Raw genomic sequence first — 19,679 nt, forward strand, 5'->3', positions numbered from 1 at the left:
GCTACCTGACTTCAAACTATACTACAAGGCTACAGTAACCAAAACAGCATGGTACTGGTACCACAACAGAGACATAGATCAATGGAACAGAACAGAGCCCTCAGAAATGATGCTGCATATCTACAACTATCTGATCTTTGACAAACCTGACAAAAACAAGCAATGGGGAAAGGATTCCCTATTTAATAAATGGTGCTGGGAAAACTGGCTAGCCATATGTAGAAAGCTGAAATTGGATCCCTTCCTTACACCTTATACAAAAATTAATTCATGATGGATTAAAGACTTACATGTTAGACCTAAAACCATTAAAATCCTACAAGAAAACCTAGGCAATACCATTCAGGACATAGGCGTGGGCAAGGACTTCATGTCTAAAACACCAAAAGCAATGGCAACAAAAGCCAAAATTGACAAATGGGATCTCATTAAACTAAAGAGCTTCTGCACAGCAAAAGAAACTATCATCAGAGTGAACAGGCAACCTACAGAATGGGAGAAAATTTTTGCAACCTACTCATCTGACAAAGGGCTAATAGCCAGAATCTACAATGAACTCAAACAAATTTACAAGAAAAAAACAAACAACCCCATCAAAAAGTGGGGAAAGGACATGAACAGACACTTCTCAAAAGAAGACATTTATGCAGCCAAAAAACACATGAAAAAATGCTCATCATCACTGGCCATCAGAGAAATGCAAATCAAAACCACAGTGAGATATCATCTCACACCAGTTAGAATGGCCATCATTAAAAAATCAGGAAACAACAGGTGCTGGAGAGGACGTGGAGAAATAGGAACACTTTTACACTGTTGGTGGGACTGTAAACTAGTTCAACCATTGTGGAAGTCAGTGTGGCGATTCCTCAGGGATCTAGAACTAGAAATACCATTTGACCCAGCCATCCCATTACTGGGTATATACCCAAAGGACTATAAATCATGCTGCTATAAAGACACACGCACATGTATGTTTATTGCGGCACTATTCACAATAGCAAAGAGTTGGAAACAACCCAAATGTCCAACAACGATAGACTGGATGAAGAAAATGTGGCACATATACACCATGGAATACTATGCAGCCATAAAAAATGATGAGTTCATGTCCTTTGTAGGGACATGGATGAAACTGGAAAACATCATTCTCAGTAAACTATCGCAAGGACAAAAAACCAAACACCGCATGTTCTCGCTCATAGGTGGGAATTGAACAATGAGAACTCATGGACACAGGAAGGGGAAAATCACACTCCAGGGACTGTTGTGGGGTTGGGGGAGGGGGGAGGGACAGCATTAGGATATATACCTAATGCTAAATGACGAGTTAATGGGTGCAGGAAATCAACATGGCACGTGAATACATATGTAACAAGCCTGCACCATTGTGCACATGTACCCTAAAACCTAAAGTATAATAATAAAAAAATTAAAAAAAAAACTCTAGAACTTAGAAATAAATGTATCTTTTATTTGCATGGAAGAACTGAAAAGATATATATGACTGAATGTTATAAAAAGGAGAATTAAGTTGGGCAAAAGGCAGATTTAGGAAATATGAGGTAAAGGAGCAGATATTCCCTTTCAAAGCCATAAATCCAACAACCACAGATCATAAGTAGAGTTGCCAGATAAAATAAAAGACACTCAGCAAAATGTGAATTTCAGATAAACAATGAACAATTTGGGACACACACTAAGAAAATGATTTGTTGTTTATCTGAAATTTACATTTAGGTAGGCTTCTTTTATTATTGTTTGCTAAATGTGGCAACCTTAATCCTGGGATGATTACAAAGGATCTTGTGTGTGTGTGTGTTTCCTCATGAATTGAGCAGGAGACTATTTCAACAATAAAACTCAGAGCTAATTGTAATATTTTATGGCATTTATTAAAATAAAGCACCCTCGTAATTTTGGATAAGAAATATTATTTTAGAAGTCTCAGTCACAGAAACAAAAACAAATGCTTTCTGGCGGCAAGGGAGTGTAACTGGAAATGTACAAGTAAAGTGAAGAAAAAATATGGAAATATTAACATTTAAAAAATGTCATATTTTATAGAAAAGCAATGCTTCAGACCCTCATTTATCATCAAGCTTGGCCGGCTTCAAGTTACTATAAATTGAATGTAAAATTACATTAAAAAAATCATAGCCTTATTATTTAAATTTGCATTACAAGCAATCCATATGAAGTCTGTCTTCCAGGAAAGCAAATTTTTAATAAATCACATACCCTGCGTTGTTCTCATCCACAAATATGTTTGATTTCTTTTCCAAATACGAAAAGCCTAGCTATGTTGTATTTTTTAAAAAAGCAACAACAAATGTCTTAATCCATTTTGTGCTGCTATAACAAAAATAACTGAGACTGGGGTAATTTAGGAAGAATGTAAATTTATTTTTTCACAGTTCTCAGGTCTGGGAAATCCAAGATCAAGATGTTAGCATCTGGTGAGGGCCTTTTCACAGAGTTTTCACATGGCAGTGCATGGTGGAGAGTCAACAGATAGGAGAACACTGTGTGAAGCCTCTTTTAGATGGTACTTGATCCTATTCTTAAGGGAGGAGCCCTGACGGATTATTCACCCTTAAATAGTCCATCTCCTAATACAATCAGCTGAATTTTGGAGGGGACTTATTCAAGCCATTGCAACAAAGATTGCAAAAACAATTAGGTAAAAATAATTTTTAAAATATGGCTGACTGTAAGTTTTAATTCTCTCACATCAACCATGTCATCTGCGTTACTGTGTACAGGGAATATACACAGAGTTTGCTTTCTAGTAGAAAGCATGCAACGTAAGATACACCTACCTTATGTTGTTGTACTTGGCGTTTTAGGTCTTCAAGATCTGGTCCAAGAGGCTCTTCCTCCATTTTCCTTGTTCTTTCTTCTGTTTTTGTTAGCCAGTCATTCAACTCTTTCAGTTTCTGATTCTGGAGATCCATTAAAACTCTATGTAAACTGAAAATTTGAAAGAAGTCTATTATTACCTCTTTTAAAGCAACTTATTACTGAACATCACAATGTAAAACAAGAAAATTTATAATATATGGAATGTTTGCATTTGGGGGCATCTATTGGACATTGAGAAGGATGTAAGTAAAGCCCACTACCAGTCACCCCTGGAACTATTATTTCTCAGACCTATAAGAGTTCACAAATCCTGATTTCTAAAAAGTTTCACATAGCCAACTAAATGTGAACATGCTAACTGAAGTGCAAAGCATCTAATAATTGACTTAGTAGTATATTTTGGCAGTTGTTCGTTTACATTCTCATTATTTAGTATGTGTGGTGGTTAAAGACGGCTACAAATTCTTTGTCACTCTTCCCTTCAAGAGATGAGGTCTATTTTCCATCCCTGTGAATATGATCTGGACTTGTGATTTTTTTTTGACCATAGAATGTGGCATAACTGACACCACACCAATTCCAAGTGTAGGCTATAAAAGAACTGGCAACATTTGTATTTCTTCCTCTCTTGAAGCCTAGATTCCATGCTGTAAAGGAGGCCAGGCTACACTACCGAATCATTAGAGACCATATAGGAGTGATTCTGGAGGATGAAATATTGTATTAGAAGTGAGCTTCCAGCTCAGTGCAGCCAAAGTAGTGACCCCATCTATAACACAGGTAATATAAAATAACCTGGCTGAGCCCTGCTTATATTCTCGGTCTTCAGAATCATGACACAATGATACATTGTTATTACCCATTAAGTTTGGACATCATTTGATACACAGAAATAGGCAAGTGAGAGGGTGCTTTTTACCCACATAGATATAGAAAATAGTGGGCTGGGTAGTGAATTTGAAGTCCAAAGGCCTAGGTTCACAGCCAAGCGCTAAGCTCTACATCCAGGTTCTCAAACGTTCTCAATTACAATTCCAGCATCAGGGACATGGATAATGTTTTGCCTATTAATTACACAACTTTATGTTGAGGTTGAAAACACATTAATGTTCATTCTTTAATTCAACCAAAATTTGAGATGTAAATGAGAAGTGTTAATGGTTATTTTTAAGGGAAATATTCTTTATAAACATCATGTTTAAAGCATTTTTCAAAACTATATTCTGAACATTGATCTTATAAGGAGAATATAATTTGAATTAGGAATATATTATTTTGAATACATAATTTTACTCCAAAATCCTTCCTGGAAGTTCCATTAATCATCACATTTAAACACACAAAGTGCACACATAGCTGAGAGTGTTTTTTAATAGATTTAATTTTTTGGCTGTTTTAGATTTACAAAAAATTGATAAGATTATAATACAAAGAGTTAGCATATAACTTGCACTCAGTCTCCCATTTTATTAACATCTTATGTTATTACTGGAACATCTGTTACAATTAATGAACCAATATTTGTGCATTATTATTAGCTGGAGTCTATATTATATTCTGATTTCCTTAAACTATTTTTTGTATTTCAGTATCTCTCCAAGGATTCCATGTTACACTCAATTGTCCTGTTTCCTTAATCTGCTTTTGGCTATGATAGTTTCTCAGAATTTTTCTGGCAGTTTTTAAAAGTGCTGGCCAAACTGGTATTTTGTAGCATGCCTCTCTCAGTGGGGATTTGTCTAATTTTTTTTTCCTCATAATTAAACTGGGGTTTTTGAAAGACCACAGAAGTAATGGGCCATTTTAATCACATTTTATCAAGCATATATACTCTCAACGTGACTGATGAATGTTAACTTTGACCACCTGGCTAAAGTAATAGGTGTCATGTTTATCCACTATAAAGTTACTCTTTCCCCCTCTTTTTACACTGTTTTTTTAATAAGAAAGTCACTATACACAGCCCCCATGGAGTGGGGAGTTATATTCCTTCCCCGTGTGGGCAGAGAAGTTACATAAGTTATTTGGAGTTTTTTCTGCACTGGAGATTTGTCTCTATTTCTCCATTTATTTATGAAATTACTTATTTATATAGCATGGACTCATGTATAGTTATTTGATACTTTGGGCTAAATTCAATACTAGTTTTTGCTTTGGATTTTTCTCAAATACTTCCAGCTTTGGACACTGGGAAGTCTCTTAGTTGGCTTCTTTGACACATCCCATCAACATGTTTTTTGTTTAGGGCGGGGCCGTGGAGTTGAGCATGTTCTTACTTTCTGACAGTAACAAATGTTCCAGGCTCATTTTCTACATTCCCTTTTTTCTTTTTTTTTGGAGAATGTTACTGGAACCCAAGATCCTGTTGCTAGGTATGCTCTTTGCTTCTAGGGTGTTGTAGCTTACAGGACCTCTGGGTTAACATAAAGAAGTGGATGTGTGAGTGTGTACTCACTCATAAATACTTCCATATGTAATTATCTCATCTGCATTAAACTAAATATTAATTTATCCATCTTTCTCCACCTTGTGACTTCTATCCCTTATCTGTGAACTACCTCTTCAACATTTTTTTGAACTACCTCTTCAACATTTTGAGTTATAAGAAACTCAAAAATGATTACTTTAAACTAGAAGTTGAGATGACCCCTGTTCATATTTGCCTCCTCATGCTGCTGAATCCACAGACAGAGAAAGGGGTTACCATACAGAACCTGAGCACAAATGTTCAACTGAGTTCATCCTATACAATGCTGGGCAAGTAGGACTACATTAGAAAACTATGGGCATTTGCCAGGAGTCTCTTAGTATCTCCATATACGATAGTGTTAACCAATAAAAAAAAAACCAGAAGATACTCGATCAATATGGAACCACTAATAATATTGTTCTTTGGAAGGATGTTTTTGATTTCCCCACTAAGGTCAAAGGCTGCAACTAGAAGAAATTCTGCCATAGTAACCAAGACAGCATTGTATTAGCGTAAAAACTGATCAATGGAACGTAATACAGAACGCAGGAATAAATTCATGCATTTGCATTCAACTGATTTTTGACATGGGTGTCAAGAACACACCGTGAGGACAGGACACCCTCTTCAGAAAATGCTACCAGGAAAAGTAAGAATCTACATGCAGAAGAATGAAATTAGACCCTTATCCCTTGCCACATACAAAAACCAATTCGAAATGGATTAAAAACATAAATGTAAGACTCAAAACTATCAACCTATTAGTAGAAAACATAGAAGACAAGCTTCATCACAATTATTTGGACAATAACTTGAATATGACTTTAAAAGCACAAGCAACAAAAGCAAAAATAGACTGAAGACTTATACCAAACGAAAAATTTCTGCACAGCAAAAAAATAAAAATTAAAATTAAAAATTAACAGAGTAAAGAGATATCCAATAGAATGAGAAAAACATTTGCAAACTATATATCTGATGGGGTTCATATAAAAATATATAAGAAATTCAAACAACTCCACAGCCAGAAAACAAATAACTTGATTGAAAATAGGCAAAAGACCAAAATAGACATTTATCATAAAAAGGACAAATGGATAACACAGATATGAAAAAATGCTCACCATCACTAATCATCTGGGAAATGCAAATTAAAACCACAATGAGGTATCAGCTTACTTGCAAAGAAAAGGGAACACTTATACACTGTTGGTGGGAGTGTAAATTATTTCAACTATTGTTGAAAACAGTGTGGTGATTCCACAAAGACCTCAAAACAGAACTATCATTTGACCCAGCAATCCTATTATTGGGTATATACTTAAAGGAATATAAATCGTTCTACCAAAAAGACACATGCACACGTATGTTCATGGCAGCACTATTCACAATTCCAAAGACAATCAACCCAAATGCTTATCGAAGGTAAACTGAATAAAGAAAATGTGGTAAATACATACCATAGAATACTATGCAGCCATAAAAAAGAGTAAGATTATGTTCTTTGCAGAAACATAGATGAAGCTGGAGGCCATTATCCTTAGCAAAATAATGCAGAAACAGAAAACCAAATACTCCATGTTCTCACTTATAAGTGGGAGCTAAATGATGAGAACACATGGGCACAGAGAGGGGAACAACAGACATGGGGCCTATGGGAGTTTAGAAGTGGCAGGAGGAAAGAATTAGGCAAAATAACTAATGGGTACTAGGTTTATACCTGGTGATGAAATAATCTGTACAATAAACTTCCATGACACAAGTTTACCCATGTAACAAAACTACATGTATCCTTGCACTTAAAAGTTAAAATATAATAGTAATTAACGATATCCTTGCCAAAAGAAAAAAAAAAAGATTATCACCTCACTTTTGTTAGCATGGCTACTATCCAAAAGAAAAAAGATAAATGTTGATAACGATTTAGGAAAAAGGCATGTATTACGTACCTGCAAAAGTTAAAAATTACAAATCAAAAAAAAAAAACAAACAACAAAACCTTTACACACTGTAAATGGGAATGGCAATCAGTATAGGCATTATGGAAAACAGTATGAAGGCTCCTTCAAATATGAACAACAAAACTACAGTATGATACAAAATCCCACTATGAATTATATATACAAAGGAAATGAAATCAGTATGTCAAAGAAATATCTGCACTACCATTTTTATTGCAGCACTATTCATAGCCAAGATATGGAATCAACCTAAATATCCACCAATATATGAATGGATAAAGAAAATGTGGTACACATATATACAATGGAATACTATTCAGCCATGAAAAAGAATAAAATGCTGTCATTTGCAACAACACGGATGAACCTCGAGGATATTATATTAAGTGAAATAAGCCAGTAGAGAAAGACAAGTACTGCCTCATTTCACTTACATGTGGAATCTAAAAGAGCTGATCCCACAGAAGTGGGGAATGAATAGTGATTACCAGAGGCTGAGGTGGTTATGGGGAAGGGGGAGGTATGGAGATGTTTTTCAAGGGATATATAGTCACAGTTAAAATATTCAAGTGATCTATTTTACAGCATGGTGACTACAGCTAATGAAAATATACTCTTGAAAAATGTAAAGAGAGAGGATGTTAAATATTCTCACCACAAAAATGATAAATATGGAAGGTAATGCAGATGTTAATTAGCTAGATTCAACTGTTCCACAATATATATTTACTCAGAAGCATCATGTTGTATATGATGAATATACAATTTTATCTGTCAATTTAAAGTAAGGTTTAAAAAACAATGTTTAGAAATTGATAGCATTTAAATCAATAAAATATAAAAGTTGGGTCTGTTGAGTGTGTGTGTGGATGCTGCATACTATTGGCAGGAAAGATAGAACACACTCAAATATGTTTCGCTCAGTGGACTACTTACGCATTTACGTAAAGGGTCGGGAGAAAAATAATAAACGATAGTGAAGGAGCCAGGACCTAACAGCAAAGACAACTGACCTAGCAACCCTAGAACTGGAATAAAAGAGGAAGAGAGCTGTTGCTGGAGCTCAGTGAGACTAGCAAGGAAGTGAGTAGTGGTCCATGGCAAGGCTGAACCAGAGGAAGAAGCAAAACTCAAGGAGGCACTGATATCAGATGGTGAGTTTAAGAGCCTTCATGACACAAACGTCCTTTTTCCCAAAGGTGGTTTAAATAAAGAGGTGACTTCAGGAAGTGGGGAGGTTAACCTCTCGGTTAAAGTGTCATTAATATTAGTTTAAAAATACATTGGCTAACATTTATTCAACTTTTTTTTTACATGACCTTACCAAGGTAAGTATTTATAATACTGGTATTATTATTATTTTTTTTTGAGACAGGGTCTCATTCTGTTACTCAGGCTCGAGTACAGTGGCACAATCATAACTCACTGAAGCCTTGACCTCCCAGGCCCAAATGATCCCCCTTCCTCGGCCTCCTGAGTAGCTGAGACTACAGGTGTACCACCTTCCCTGGCTAATTTTTAACTCTTTTTGTATAGATGTGGTCTCCCTATGTTGCCCATGCTGGTCTTGAACTCCTAGACTCCAGCTATCCTCCTGCCTCGACCTCCCAAAGTTCTGGGATTACACGCATCAGCCACCGCACCTAGCTATTGTTATTTTATTTCTGAGGATAGTGGTAGGTTAAGGAGCTGGCACAGTGGCATATGAAGCCAGTATAGAAATCACAAACCCTGTGTGACCCAAGACTGTGCTCTTACCTTTGCATGATTTTATTTTTTTCATGGGCAAAATATTGTATTAGATCATATGAAATTGCTGATATTTGAATTTCTTGGTTGATGAAAATGGCTTCATATAGTTCAATTTAAAACAAGATGAAAATGAGAAAGGAGTTTCTTATTTCCAGCTAACATTCGAAAGATGTAAATAAATTTGGAAAAATTGTCAAATTCAAAAAATAAAAATCTACCATCAACAGATAGAAAAAAAAGTTTGCATTTTTCCAGGTTTCATTTTATATCCTTCAAGTGGTCATTTAGACAGGAAAGTAGAAGCAAAAGGTGAATGGAGTATACATATATGACTGGGAATAGAGAGCCGAGGTAGTGGAATTAGAATAAAGTAGTATAGGGCAGGAGATGGTCCTGACAGTAGGTATAGCCAAAAGCATATCGGGACATGATACTAGGAACTGCTATAGTAAACTTCCAATCATTCAGATCATCTGAGAATAGAGAGGGGCTAGCAAAACAGATAAGTTGTAAGAACTTGAAACTTTGGCAACATGGAGTTACAGACTTAATGGTCTCTAGCGTCAATGCCATTTTTGATGTATTGTTAGATAACACACATCCTTATGATTTTACCCAGTGTTTCTCAAACTTTAATGTACCTATGAATCACCTGGAGAGTGTCAAACTATGCATTCTAAGTCAGTAGGCCTGGGTTGGGGCCTGAGATTCTGCATTTCTAACAAGTGCCCAAGGGATATCAATGCTTAGGATCCATGAATCACATTTTAAGGAGCAATGGTATAAGTCACTTTGAGTTGGCCTTTTTGTCATTTGCAGTAAATGGCATTCTAAGAAATAGTATTTTTCAAATGATTTTACTAGAGAGCTGGAATCCCACCCCTTGACATGAAAACGTTCTGTATGAACATAAAGGAATTCAATCGGAATGCCAGCTTTGCTTCACAGACACTCTGTTAGAATGTAGGAAGGCAGCTGGGCGCGATGTCTCACACCTGTAATCCCATCACTTTGGGAGGCTGAGGCGGCGGATCACAAGGTCAGGAGTTCGAAAACATCCTGGCCAACATGGTGAAACCCCATCTCTACTAAAAAATACAAAAATTAGCCGGGAGTGATGGCACACGCCTGTAGTCCCAGCTACTCAGGAGGCTGAAGCAAGAGAATTGCTTGAACCTGGGAGGCGGAGGTTGCAGTGAGCTGAGTTCACACCATTGCACTCCAGCCTGGGTGACAGAGTGAAACGCCGTCTCCAAAAGAAAAAAAAAAAAAAAAGGAAGGCAATTATTCTTTAACCAGTGTTGTCCAGAACTTACTAAAATGATGTAAATATTCTACGTGTGCACTATACATAGACATATATAATGGACACTAGTCAGGTGGAAATAATGAACACTTGAAATATGTATGGCTAGTAAGGCTCAGAAACTGAACTTTTAACTATATTTAATTATAATAATTTTAATTTACCTACACTTAACTAGTGGCTGCAATATTGGACAGCACAGCTATAAAACGACAGATAATTAATTACCAATATCCGTGAATCCTTATATGCAAGTACTTATCCATAACAATTTATTTTGTCCTCCAATGTCTATGAGGAATGATATCCTAAGTTTAGCAATCTAGTAATAAACATTAATAGCAATTTTTGAATTTTACATATACAAATTTATAAATTCAAAATAGTACATGTTTTCATTAATTTCAGCCTGTATTTGATGGTCCTAACAGCATTTTTTGTGCTTTATGGAAATACATTATAAAATGTATAACACATATTACGAAAACATAATCATATGCTAGACACTAACTAATAAAGGCATAAATGGGTAGACTTTATAAAACCTAGAGGATTACAATTAAAACTTACAAATTACCAAGAGGTGTGAGCTCTTTAGGAAGACAGGCTCTCAGGCCCAATTCCCTGAAATTCACAGTTATTGGCATATATACAATCCTCAATTTAAAAAAATACAACTAATAAAAGGACGTAATGTATTATAATGAAAGTCTAGATTAGAAAAGAACTACCAGTGATGTTCAATTAACATGTTTTACATGTAAAATACACTTACATGATTTAAGCCGGAAATAAAACCTCTATAATATGATTTAAGGAAGGGATACCAGTACAAATTAGAGAAACTTAATTTTTAATGCATGTTTTTACTTTTAAATGCATACCATTTAGAAACTAAAATTGTACTGATGAAAATTGGAATTGATTTATTTACTTACTCCAAATGATGGCTCAGGCTGCACACAGTGGCTCAGGCCTGTAATCCCAGCATTTTGGGTGGCCGGATCACCTGAGGTCAGGAGTTCAAGATCAGCCTGGCCAATAGAAACCCCTTCTCTACTAAAAATACAAAAATCAGCTGGGCGTGGTGGCAAGCACCTTTTAATCCCAGCTACTCAGGAGGCTGAGGCAGGAGAATCACTTGAACCCAGGGGGGGACGGAGGTTGCAGTGCGCTGAGATCGCACGAATTAACTCCAGCCTGGGTGAAAGAACAAACCTCCGTCTTTAAAAAATCAATAAAAATAACAAAATTATGGCTCAAAAATTCTGGCAAAGTGGTTCTTACAGATAGATTAGTTTTGGTTTCAGTTTAACAACTCTTTATATGCAACTAAATGCTTCTAGAATGCTGTCATCTACGTAAATAATTTTTAAAATCAACCTTGAGTCAGTTTTGGTTTCATTCTCTATTAAGAAAGGTATTGGGGGCTGGGGGAGGAATAGCATTAGCAGAAATACCTAATGTAAATGAGCTGATGGGTGCAGCAAACCAACATGGCACATGTATACCTATGTATCAAACCTGCATGTTGTGCACATGTACCCTAGAAATTAAAGTATAATAAAAATAATAAAACATAGAGAGAAAAAAGAAAAGAAATCCAAGATAGGTTAAAAAAAAAAAAAAAGAAAGTTATTAATAGAGGTAATGTTTAAGGTCCGGCTTTTATTCAACCTATCCACAGATAGGTGAATTAGTGGAATTTATATAAACAATGCCTTAATATAAAAAGGTACTGATTGATTAGAATCACTGACGGCACTTTTCAAAATGTCGTCCCAGCCCCATATCCCAACAATTCAATCAGAATATCTGGGAATGGAGCCCATATATTGGCTCTTTAAGAAACTATCCAACCAGGTAATTCGAATGAACATCCAGGGTTGAGAACGATTGTGCCTTCACCCCACCCCACTGCCCAGGACACAGCCATAATTTTTACTTTAGCCCTTGGGTCCTCACAAGTGGCAAATATTTGGAAAGCTGTATCCAGGCAACATGACATGTCAAGGTTAACATGAACCAGATGCACAGAGGTAACATGGAGACAAAGGATCAGGATGTACAAACATGTCTTTACTTATTTATAAATGACTTATACAAGTACTAAAAGATCTACTATGTACCCACAAAAATTACAAATAAAAAAGAAGATTTACTAAAGAGTAATTTTGATCTTGTAGAATTCTAGACTTTTAAATATAATTTTTAAATACCAAATAATAATTGTGTGTCAGAAAAAAAGACGTATTATGGTAATTAATCCTATAGATTCAGCAACTGATATTAGCCCCAATTTACAGGTGGGCTTATTTGGGTCAAAAGGTAAGCAAGGGAAGGTGACAAAGTGGGAACTCAGGTAGTTTGGCTCCAGGGCCTGCTTCAGAATCATGCAATATTGCCTGAACTAAAATTAACTTTTTAGAGATTAACTTTATATCTATTGTAAAGTCATTTATGGCACTGATTATAAATATCAAAAAAATAGAAGAAAGTCACTTGGTGGAATTTTATACAGAGATTGTTATTAATAATTTTAATTACTTTCAACAAAAGGAAAATTACAGTTGTTACTCTTGAGACAATTGTTCTTAGAATGATGTTTACTTTAATGATAGAAACCACAATACCCTATTAATTAGATTTTTATTTTTTGTGGGTATATAGTATGTGTTTATATTTATGGGATACAAGAGATATATTCATACAGGCATACAGGCATAATATGACATTAGGGTTAATAGGGTATCCATCACCTCAAGCATTTATCATTTCTTTATGTGACAAACCTTCCAATTATACTTTTTGTTATTTTAAAATGTACAACAAATTGTGCCTGACAGTAATCATCCTGTTGTGCTATCAAATATTAGATCATATTCATTCCATCTAACTATATTTTTGTGCCCATTAATGATCCCCACTCCCCCCGACCCACTAGCCTTCCCATCCTCTGGTAATCATCATTCTGGTCTCTATCTCCATGAGTTCAGTTTTTTTATTTTTTTTATTTTTTTTTTATTTTTTATTTTTTCGCTCTCACAAGTAAATGAGAACATGCAAAGTTTGTTTTTCTGTGCCTGGCTTATTTTAATCAACATAATGTCCCCCAGTTCCAACCACGTTGTCTAAATGACTGGATCTCATTCTTAGTCAAGCTTAAGACTTGACATTTTTGTTTACCCTTTCATAAAAACCATCTTTTTGTTTTGTTGATCTTTTATATCATTTTGTTGTACTTTAATGTATTTCAGCTCTATTTCTTATTGTAATATTTATTTTCTCATACTAATTTTGGGTTTGGTCTGCTCCTTCTTTTCTAGCTCTTTAAGGTGTATCATTCAGTTATTTGAAAGTTCTTCTGCTTCTTTGATGTAGGTATTTATAGTTATAAACTTTCCTCATAGTACTGCTTTCACTGCTTCCCATAGGTGTCGGTTACATTGTGATTCCATTTTCATTTGTTTCAAGAAATTCTATAGTTTCCTTCTTAATTTCTTCTTTGACCAATCATTCAAGAGCATATTGTTTAATTTCCATGCGTTTTGTACAGTTTCCAAAACTCCTCCTACTGATATCTTGATATATTCAATTGTGATCAGAAAAGCTGGTTTATATTATTTTGATTTTTGAATTTTCTAAGACTTGTTTCATGGCCTAACATATGGCTTGCCCTTGAAAATTATCCATATGCTGAGAAGAAGAATGTGTACTCTGCGGCTGTTCGATAAAATGTTCTGTAAATATCTATTAGTTCAAATTGGTCTACAATGCATAATAAGTCTGATGTTTCCTTGATTTTATGTCTGGATGATCTATCTGGCCAATGCTGAAAATCGGGGGTTGAAATCAGCGGCTATTACTGTTTTGGGGTCTATCTCTCTAACGCTAATAATATTTGATTTATATGTGTCTGGGTGTTCCAATGTTGGGTACGTATTTATTTACAACTGTTATGTCCTCTTGCTGAATTGACCCCTTTATCAGTCTACAATGACCAGGATTGTCCCTTTTTATAGTTTTTGACTTGAAACCTATTTTGTCTGATAACAGAATAGCTAATCCTGTTCTTTTTTCATTTCCATTGGGCATGGAATATTTGTTCCATCTCTTTATTTTCAGTCTATCTTTATCTATTGGTGAAGTGTGTTTCTTGTAAGTAACAAATCATTGTGTCCTCTATATTCTTTTATACATTCTGCCACTCAATGTATTTAGATTGGATAGTTTAGTCAATTTACATTCCATGTTATTACTGGTAAGTTAAGGACTTATCACTTCCCACTTTGCTATTTGCTTTCTGGTTGTTTTGTGGCCTTCTCTTCATTCTCTCTTTAATTCCTGTCTTCCTATTAGTGAAAGTAATTTTCTCTGGTTATATGTTATACGTTCTTACTTATTAATTTTTGTGTACCTGGGTACATTATTTGATTTGTGGTTACTATGAGGTTTGTAAAGAATAACTGATAATCCATTATTTGAAACTCATGACAACACTGGTTGCATAAACAAATAAGCAAAGAGAAAACATAAAAAAAAAATGCTACACTTTAACTTCATCCCCCGACTGTTTTTGTTGTTTCTATTTATATCTTATTATACTGTCTATGTCTTGAAAAGTTGTTGCAGTTATTTTTGATAGGTTCGTCTTTTAGTCGTTTTACTCAAGATATGCGTAGTTGAGACATCATAATCAGAGTGTTATAATGTTCTGTTTGTAACAGAATAGTAACAAACCTTACTGTTACCAGTGAGTTTTGTTACTTCAGATGAGTACTTATTGCTCATTAACATCCTTTTCTTTAAGATTGAAGAACTCCCTTTACCATTTCTTGTAGAAAAGATTTGGTGTTAATGAAATCTGTCAGCTTTTCTTTGTCTTAGGAAGTCTTTATTTCTCCTTCAAGTTTGAAGAGGATTTTCATGGATATACTATTCTAGAATAAAAGTTTTTTCCTTCAGCACTTTAAATATGTCATGCCACTCTACTGGCCTGGAAGTTTTCCACTGAAAATTGTGCTGCCAGACATACTGGAGCTCTTTCTATGTGATTTTGTGTGTGTGTGTGATTACTGCTTTTAAGATCTTTTCTTTATCCTTGACCTTTGGACATTTGATTTTTAAATGCCTTGAGGTAGTCTTATTTATATTATATCTCCTTGGAGTTCTATTACCTTCTTCTACTTGAATTTTAATGTCTCTCTCTAGGTGGGGGAAGTTCTGTTATTACCCTATTCAATAAACTTTCTAGAACTTTTTTGTCTCCTCTGACTGTTTCGGGCACAGTGTCCGAGGTTGAACAGGGCAGCTGGGGCCCTGGGCCTGGCCCAGGAAACCATTCTGTCCTCTTAGGCCTGGGGATCTATAATTGGAGGGGCTGCCTTTTAGGTCTCTGAAATGCCTTCCAGGCCTTTTTCCCCATTGTCTTGGCTATCTGCACTTGCCTTCTTTTTAGTTACGCAAATTTTTCTAGCAAGTGGTTGCTCAGCATCCTTCTTGAGTTCTCCTGAAAATGGGCTTTGATTTTCTACCACATATCCATGTTGCAAATTTTCAAAACCTTTCTGGTCTGCTTTCCTGTTAAATATACATGTATACCTATGTAAAAAACCTGCACGATCTGCACATGTATCTCAAAACAAAGTACAATAAAAATAAAATAAAATAAATATTCCATCTTATTTCTTTGCTCCTGCATCAGAGCGTAGGTTGTTAGAAGTGGCCACACCACGTTTTGAACACTTTGCTGCTTAGAAATTCAATCCATCAGACACACCAGGTCAACACTCTCAAGTTCAAACCTTCACAGATCTCTAGGGCATGGACACAATACAGCCAACTTCTTTGCTAAGGGATAACATGTCATTTACTCCAGTTGCCAATAAGTTCATTCTTTCCATCTGAGACCTCGTCATCTTGGACTTCACTGTCCATATCAGTATCAGCATTTTGGTAACAATCATTTAACCAGTCGCTAAGACATTCCGAATTTTCCCTCATCTGTCTGTTTCTGAGCCCTCCAAACTCATCCAACTTCTGTCTGTTACCCAATTTCAAAGCAGCTTCTACATTTTCAAGTATCTTGACAGCAATGCCCCACTTCTTGGTAACAATTTTCTGTATTAGGCCACTCTCGCATTGCTATCAAGAAATACCTGAGACTGAGTAATTTGTAAAGAAAAGAGGCTTAATTGGCTTACAGTTCTGTAAGCTGTACAGGAAATATGATGCTGGCATCTGCTCAGCTTCTGGGGAGGCCTCAGGAAACTTACAATTATGGCAGAAGGTGAAGGAGGAGCAGGTACATCACATGGCCACAGCAGGAGCAAGAGTGAGAGGGAGGGTGCCACACTTTTAAACAACCAGATCTTGCAAGAATTTATTCACTACTGCAAGGACAGTATCAACAAATTATGAAAAATTTGCCCCCGTGATCCAATCAGCTCCCACTAGGCCCTACCTCAAACATTGCAGATTACTACAATTCAACGTGAGATTTGAGCAGGCACACATGTCCAAACTATATCAACTCAAGAACCTAAGAAATCTACCTGGTGCTCTATTCTACTGTGGCTAAGCTGGCAGCACCCCACCCAAAAGATAAAGACCTTCCCACTCCTCTCCCCTTTCCACAAACAGAGGTGTCTCTCCTCATGCCCACACTACTATTGAACAAAAGACAGTACCGTCTGAGGTCCAATGTTCACTCAAAGGCCAAGGCCACTTTGGTCAGCCTGTGGTGAATGCTGTCAGTCCTGAGTCTCTCCCTTCAGGGCAGTAAGAAAATGGAATCCAGCAGCCAAACTCTGGAATCAGGGACCCTAGGAGCTCACTTGATGCTCTGCCCCACTGTGGTCAAACTGGAACCCAAGCTGCAAGCCAAAGTCCCCTTTACTCTTACCTCTCCTTTCCTTAAGCAGAAGGATTCTCCCCCTGTAGCCACCACAGCTGGGAATGTACTGGGTCACACCTGAAACCATCACAGCTCTGAGTCTCACCCAATACCCACAGCAAGTACTGCCTGGCTACAGCTGCTGAATATTCAGGGCCCTAGGTCTCTTTGGTCAGCATGTCATGAATTCTGCCAGGACTGGATCCTTCTCTTCAAGGTGACAGGCTCTCTTCTGGCCCGGGGTGTGTTTAGAAATGTCATCTGTGAGCTAGGGCCTGGAATGGGGACCTCAAGACTATGCCCGGTGCCCTATCCTATTGTATGTCTGAGCTGGTATCCAAGTAGCAAGACAAAGTTCTCTTTATTGTCTCCTCTCTTCTTCATAAGTGGAAGGAAGGAGTCTCTCCTGGAGCTGTGAGCTGTGCTGCCTGGGGCTGGGGGAAGGGAAGCACAAGTAGTCCCTTAGCTGCCCTAGCCAATGTCTCACTAGGTTGTATGTATCCCAAGTCCACTGACTCTGAGCCCAGCACAGCACCAGGACTTGCAAAGGAACTGCAGTCCTTGTGGCCTAGACTACCTTTGAAGTTTATTTAGAACCACAGAGCACTCTAATCCATGATGAAAAGGCTTGCTGGAACTCAGGTTCCAGCCACTGGGATGGATGATTCTTCTCTGTCTAGGGTGCATCTAAATGCTCCCTCTGTGGGATTTGCCCGAGTTCTGTTCTTTGTTGGTTTCCACTGTGACAGGGGAGCACTGATTTTCAATGCAAAGTCCTATAATCACTGCAATCTCCCTTCCCCCAAGCACACAGACTCTCTCGTCATGCCATGTGACTGCTGCCATGGATGGGGGAGAGCTGGTATAGGTGATAGAATATTGCCTTTACTACCCTCTTCTGTGCCTCTTGCAGTGATACAACCCAAAAACCAGGTACTACGATCATGCACCTAGTTTTTCACTCTTATGAAGGTGCTTTTCTAGTGTGGACAGTTGTTCAATTTGATGTTCCTGCAACAGGGATAATTACTGGAGACTTCTGTTTGGCGATTTTTCTCCACCTCCTCCACAATAACCTTCGAGACTCACTTTCCCTCAAATATATGGTGACCATATAAAATGACTAGATATTTTAAAAATGTATGGCATATCATTAAATATAGGAATCAGAAATTATGATATATTATAGTCCAAGAAATGACAAACTTGCTTTAATATAGAAAAGCAACATTCATTTAAAAGAAAAGCTTGAGTAGTGCATGTACAAACATATGCACATAGTGTTTTGTTGTTGTTGCATGGCAATAATGAATGGTCCACAGGAAGCATATTACTATTTTTCAACTCCCAAAATTTATAATGTTTATCAAAGTTCAATGAGTGCTCTGTGAAATATAAGCTTTAAAGCCAGAATCCAAATAGAACCAATTACCACCTCAAAGGTGTAAGACTTTAGCTGTCACTATTTTCACTATCTCATCACCTTTACCCACAAGTACATCCATCACTATTGTCCTCTAGTTCCCATGCTAAATTTCTGAATGTGTACCCTCAGCATCTGTGAAGGCGTTGAAACCCTACTGGCCTAGTTTACCTACTTGCCTCAGTAACTAGATCTGCTTTCCTCCAAATTCTGGTATTCCTTACTGGACTCAGCTGCAAAGCCTGACACTGGATGGTGTCACCATGTGTATAAATCTTAGGCACTAATATAGTAGTTTCCATTGGGGAATGAAGTGAGGCAAGGATCTGACAAAATCATACAGTTTTTTTTTCCCCTAAAACTAATGTGTTCATTCTCCTCTTTACAGCACCTTCTTTCCCACCACGAAGTATGCTGACATCTTGGGCTAGGAAAGAAGCCAAGGAGAGCATGTCATGTATATTTTTCAAAATTCCCACTAATTGCCATAGTTATTATATTGCACCCTGCAACCTGGTCTTGGAGGTCCAATTTTAAATTACAACCTCACAGTAAATATTTCAGAAAGTACCTAATATAAAGTCCCCCATCCAACAACTAGAAATGAAGGAAAATGTTCGTTTGTCACAAAATTAAACATGCACTAACATTTATTTTCCTACTTAATGGAATGTGAGAAATAGTATTGTTTTTATAGTGAATTCTATGAGAGAATTGAAAATGTGTCATTGTTTTCAAATCCTGATCTATTTTTGTCCTCCATCCATATAGCTGAACAGTTTAATTATTAATATTTTTCAACTATCCGAGGCAGAATTAAAGTTAAAATGCAAACACATTTATTTTCATTTTGAAAACATGAATTCAGTTTAGTAACAAAAACATAAAGAAGCTGCGTGGCTGGATGCAAAAGATTCTTGGCCGGGCGCGGTGGCTCACGCCTGTAATCTCAGCACTTTGGGAGGCTGAGGCGAGCCGATCACGAGGTCAGGAGATTGAGACTATCC

The 19,679-nt window shown here is 36.7% G+C and overlaps 1 protein-coding gene across 1 annotated transcript in view; it reads right to left on the bottom strand.

Moving 5' to 3' along the window:
• DMD (dystrophin) overlaps positions 1-19,679 on the bottom strand; it is a 2,251,240-nt gene that overhangs the window by 1,534,139 nt on the left and 697,422 nt on the right. Inside the window, exon 12 of the mRNA XM_032756167.2 lies at positions 2,823-2,973. Coding sequence (XP_032612058.2) covers positions 2,823-2,973 — 151 coding nt within the window. The remainder of the gene's footprint in view (positions 1-2,822; positions 2,974-19,679) is intronic.

Source organism: Hylobates moloch, unplaced genomic scaffold (genome assembly GCF_009828535.3).
Source record: "Hylobates moloch isolate HMO894 unplaced genomic scaffold, HMol_V3 SCAFFOLD_7, whole genome shotgun sequence".
In the NCBI taxonomy this organism is placed as follows: Eukaryota; Metazoa; Chordata; class Mammalia; order Primates; family Hylobatidae; genus Hylobates; species Hylobates moloch.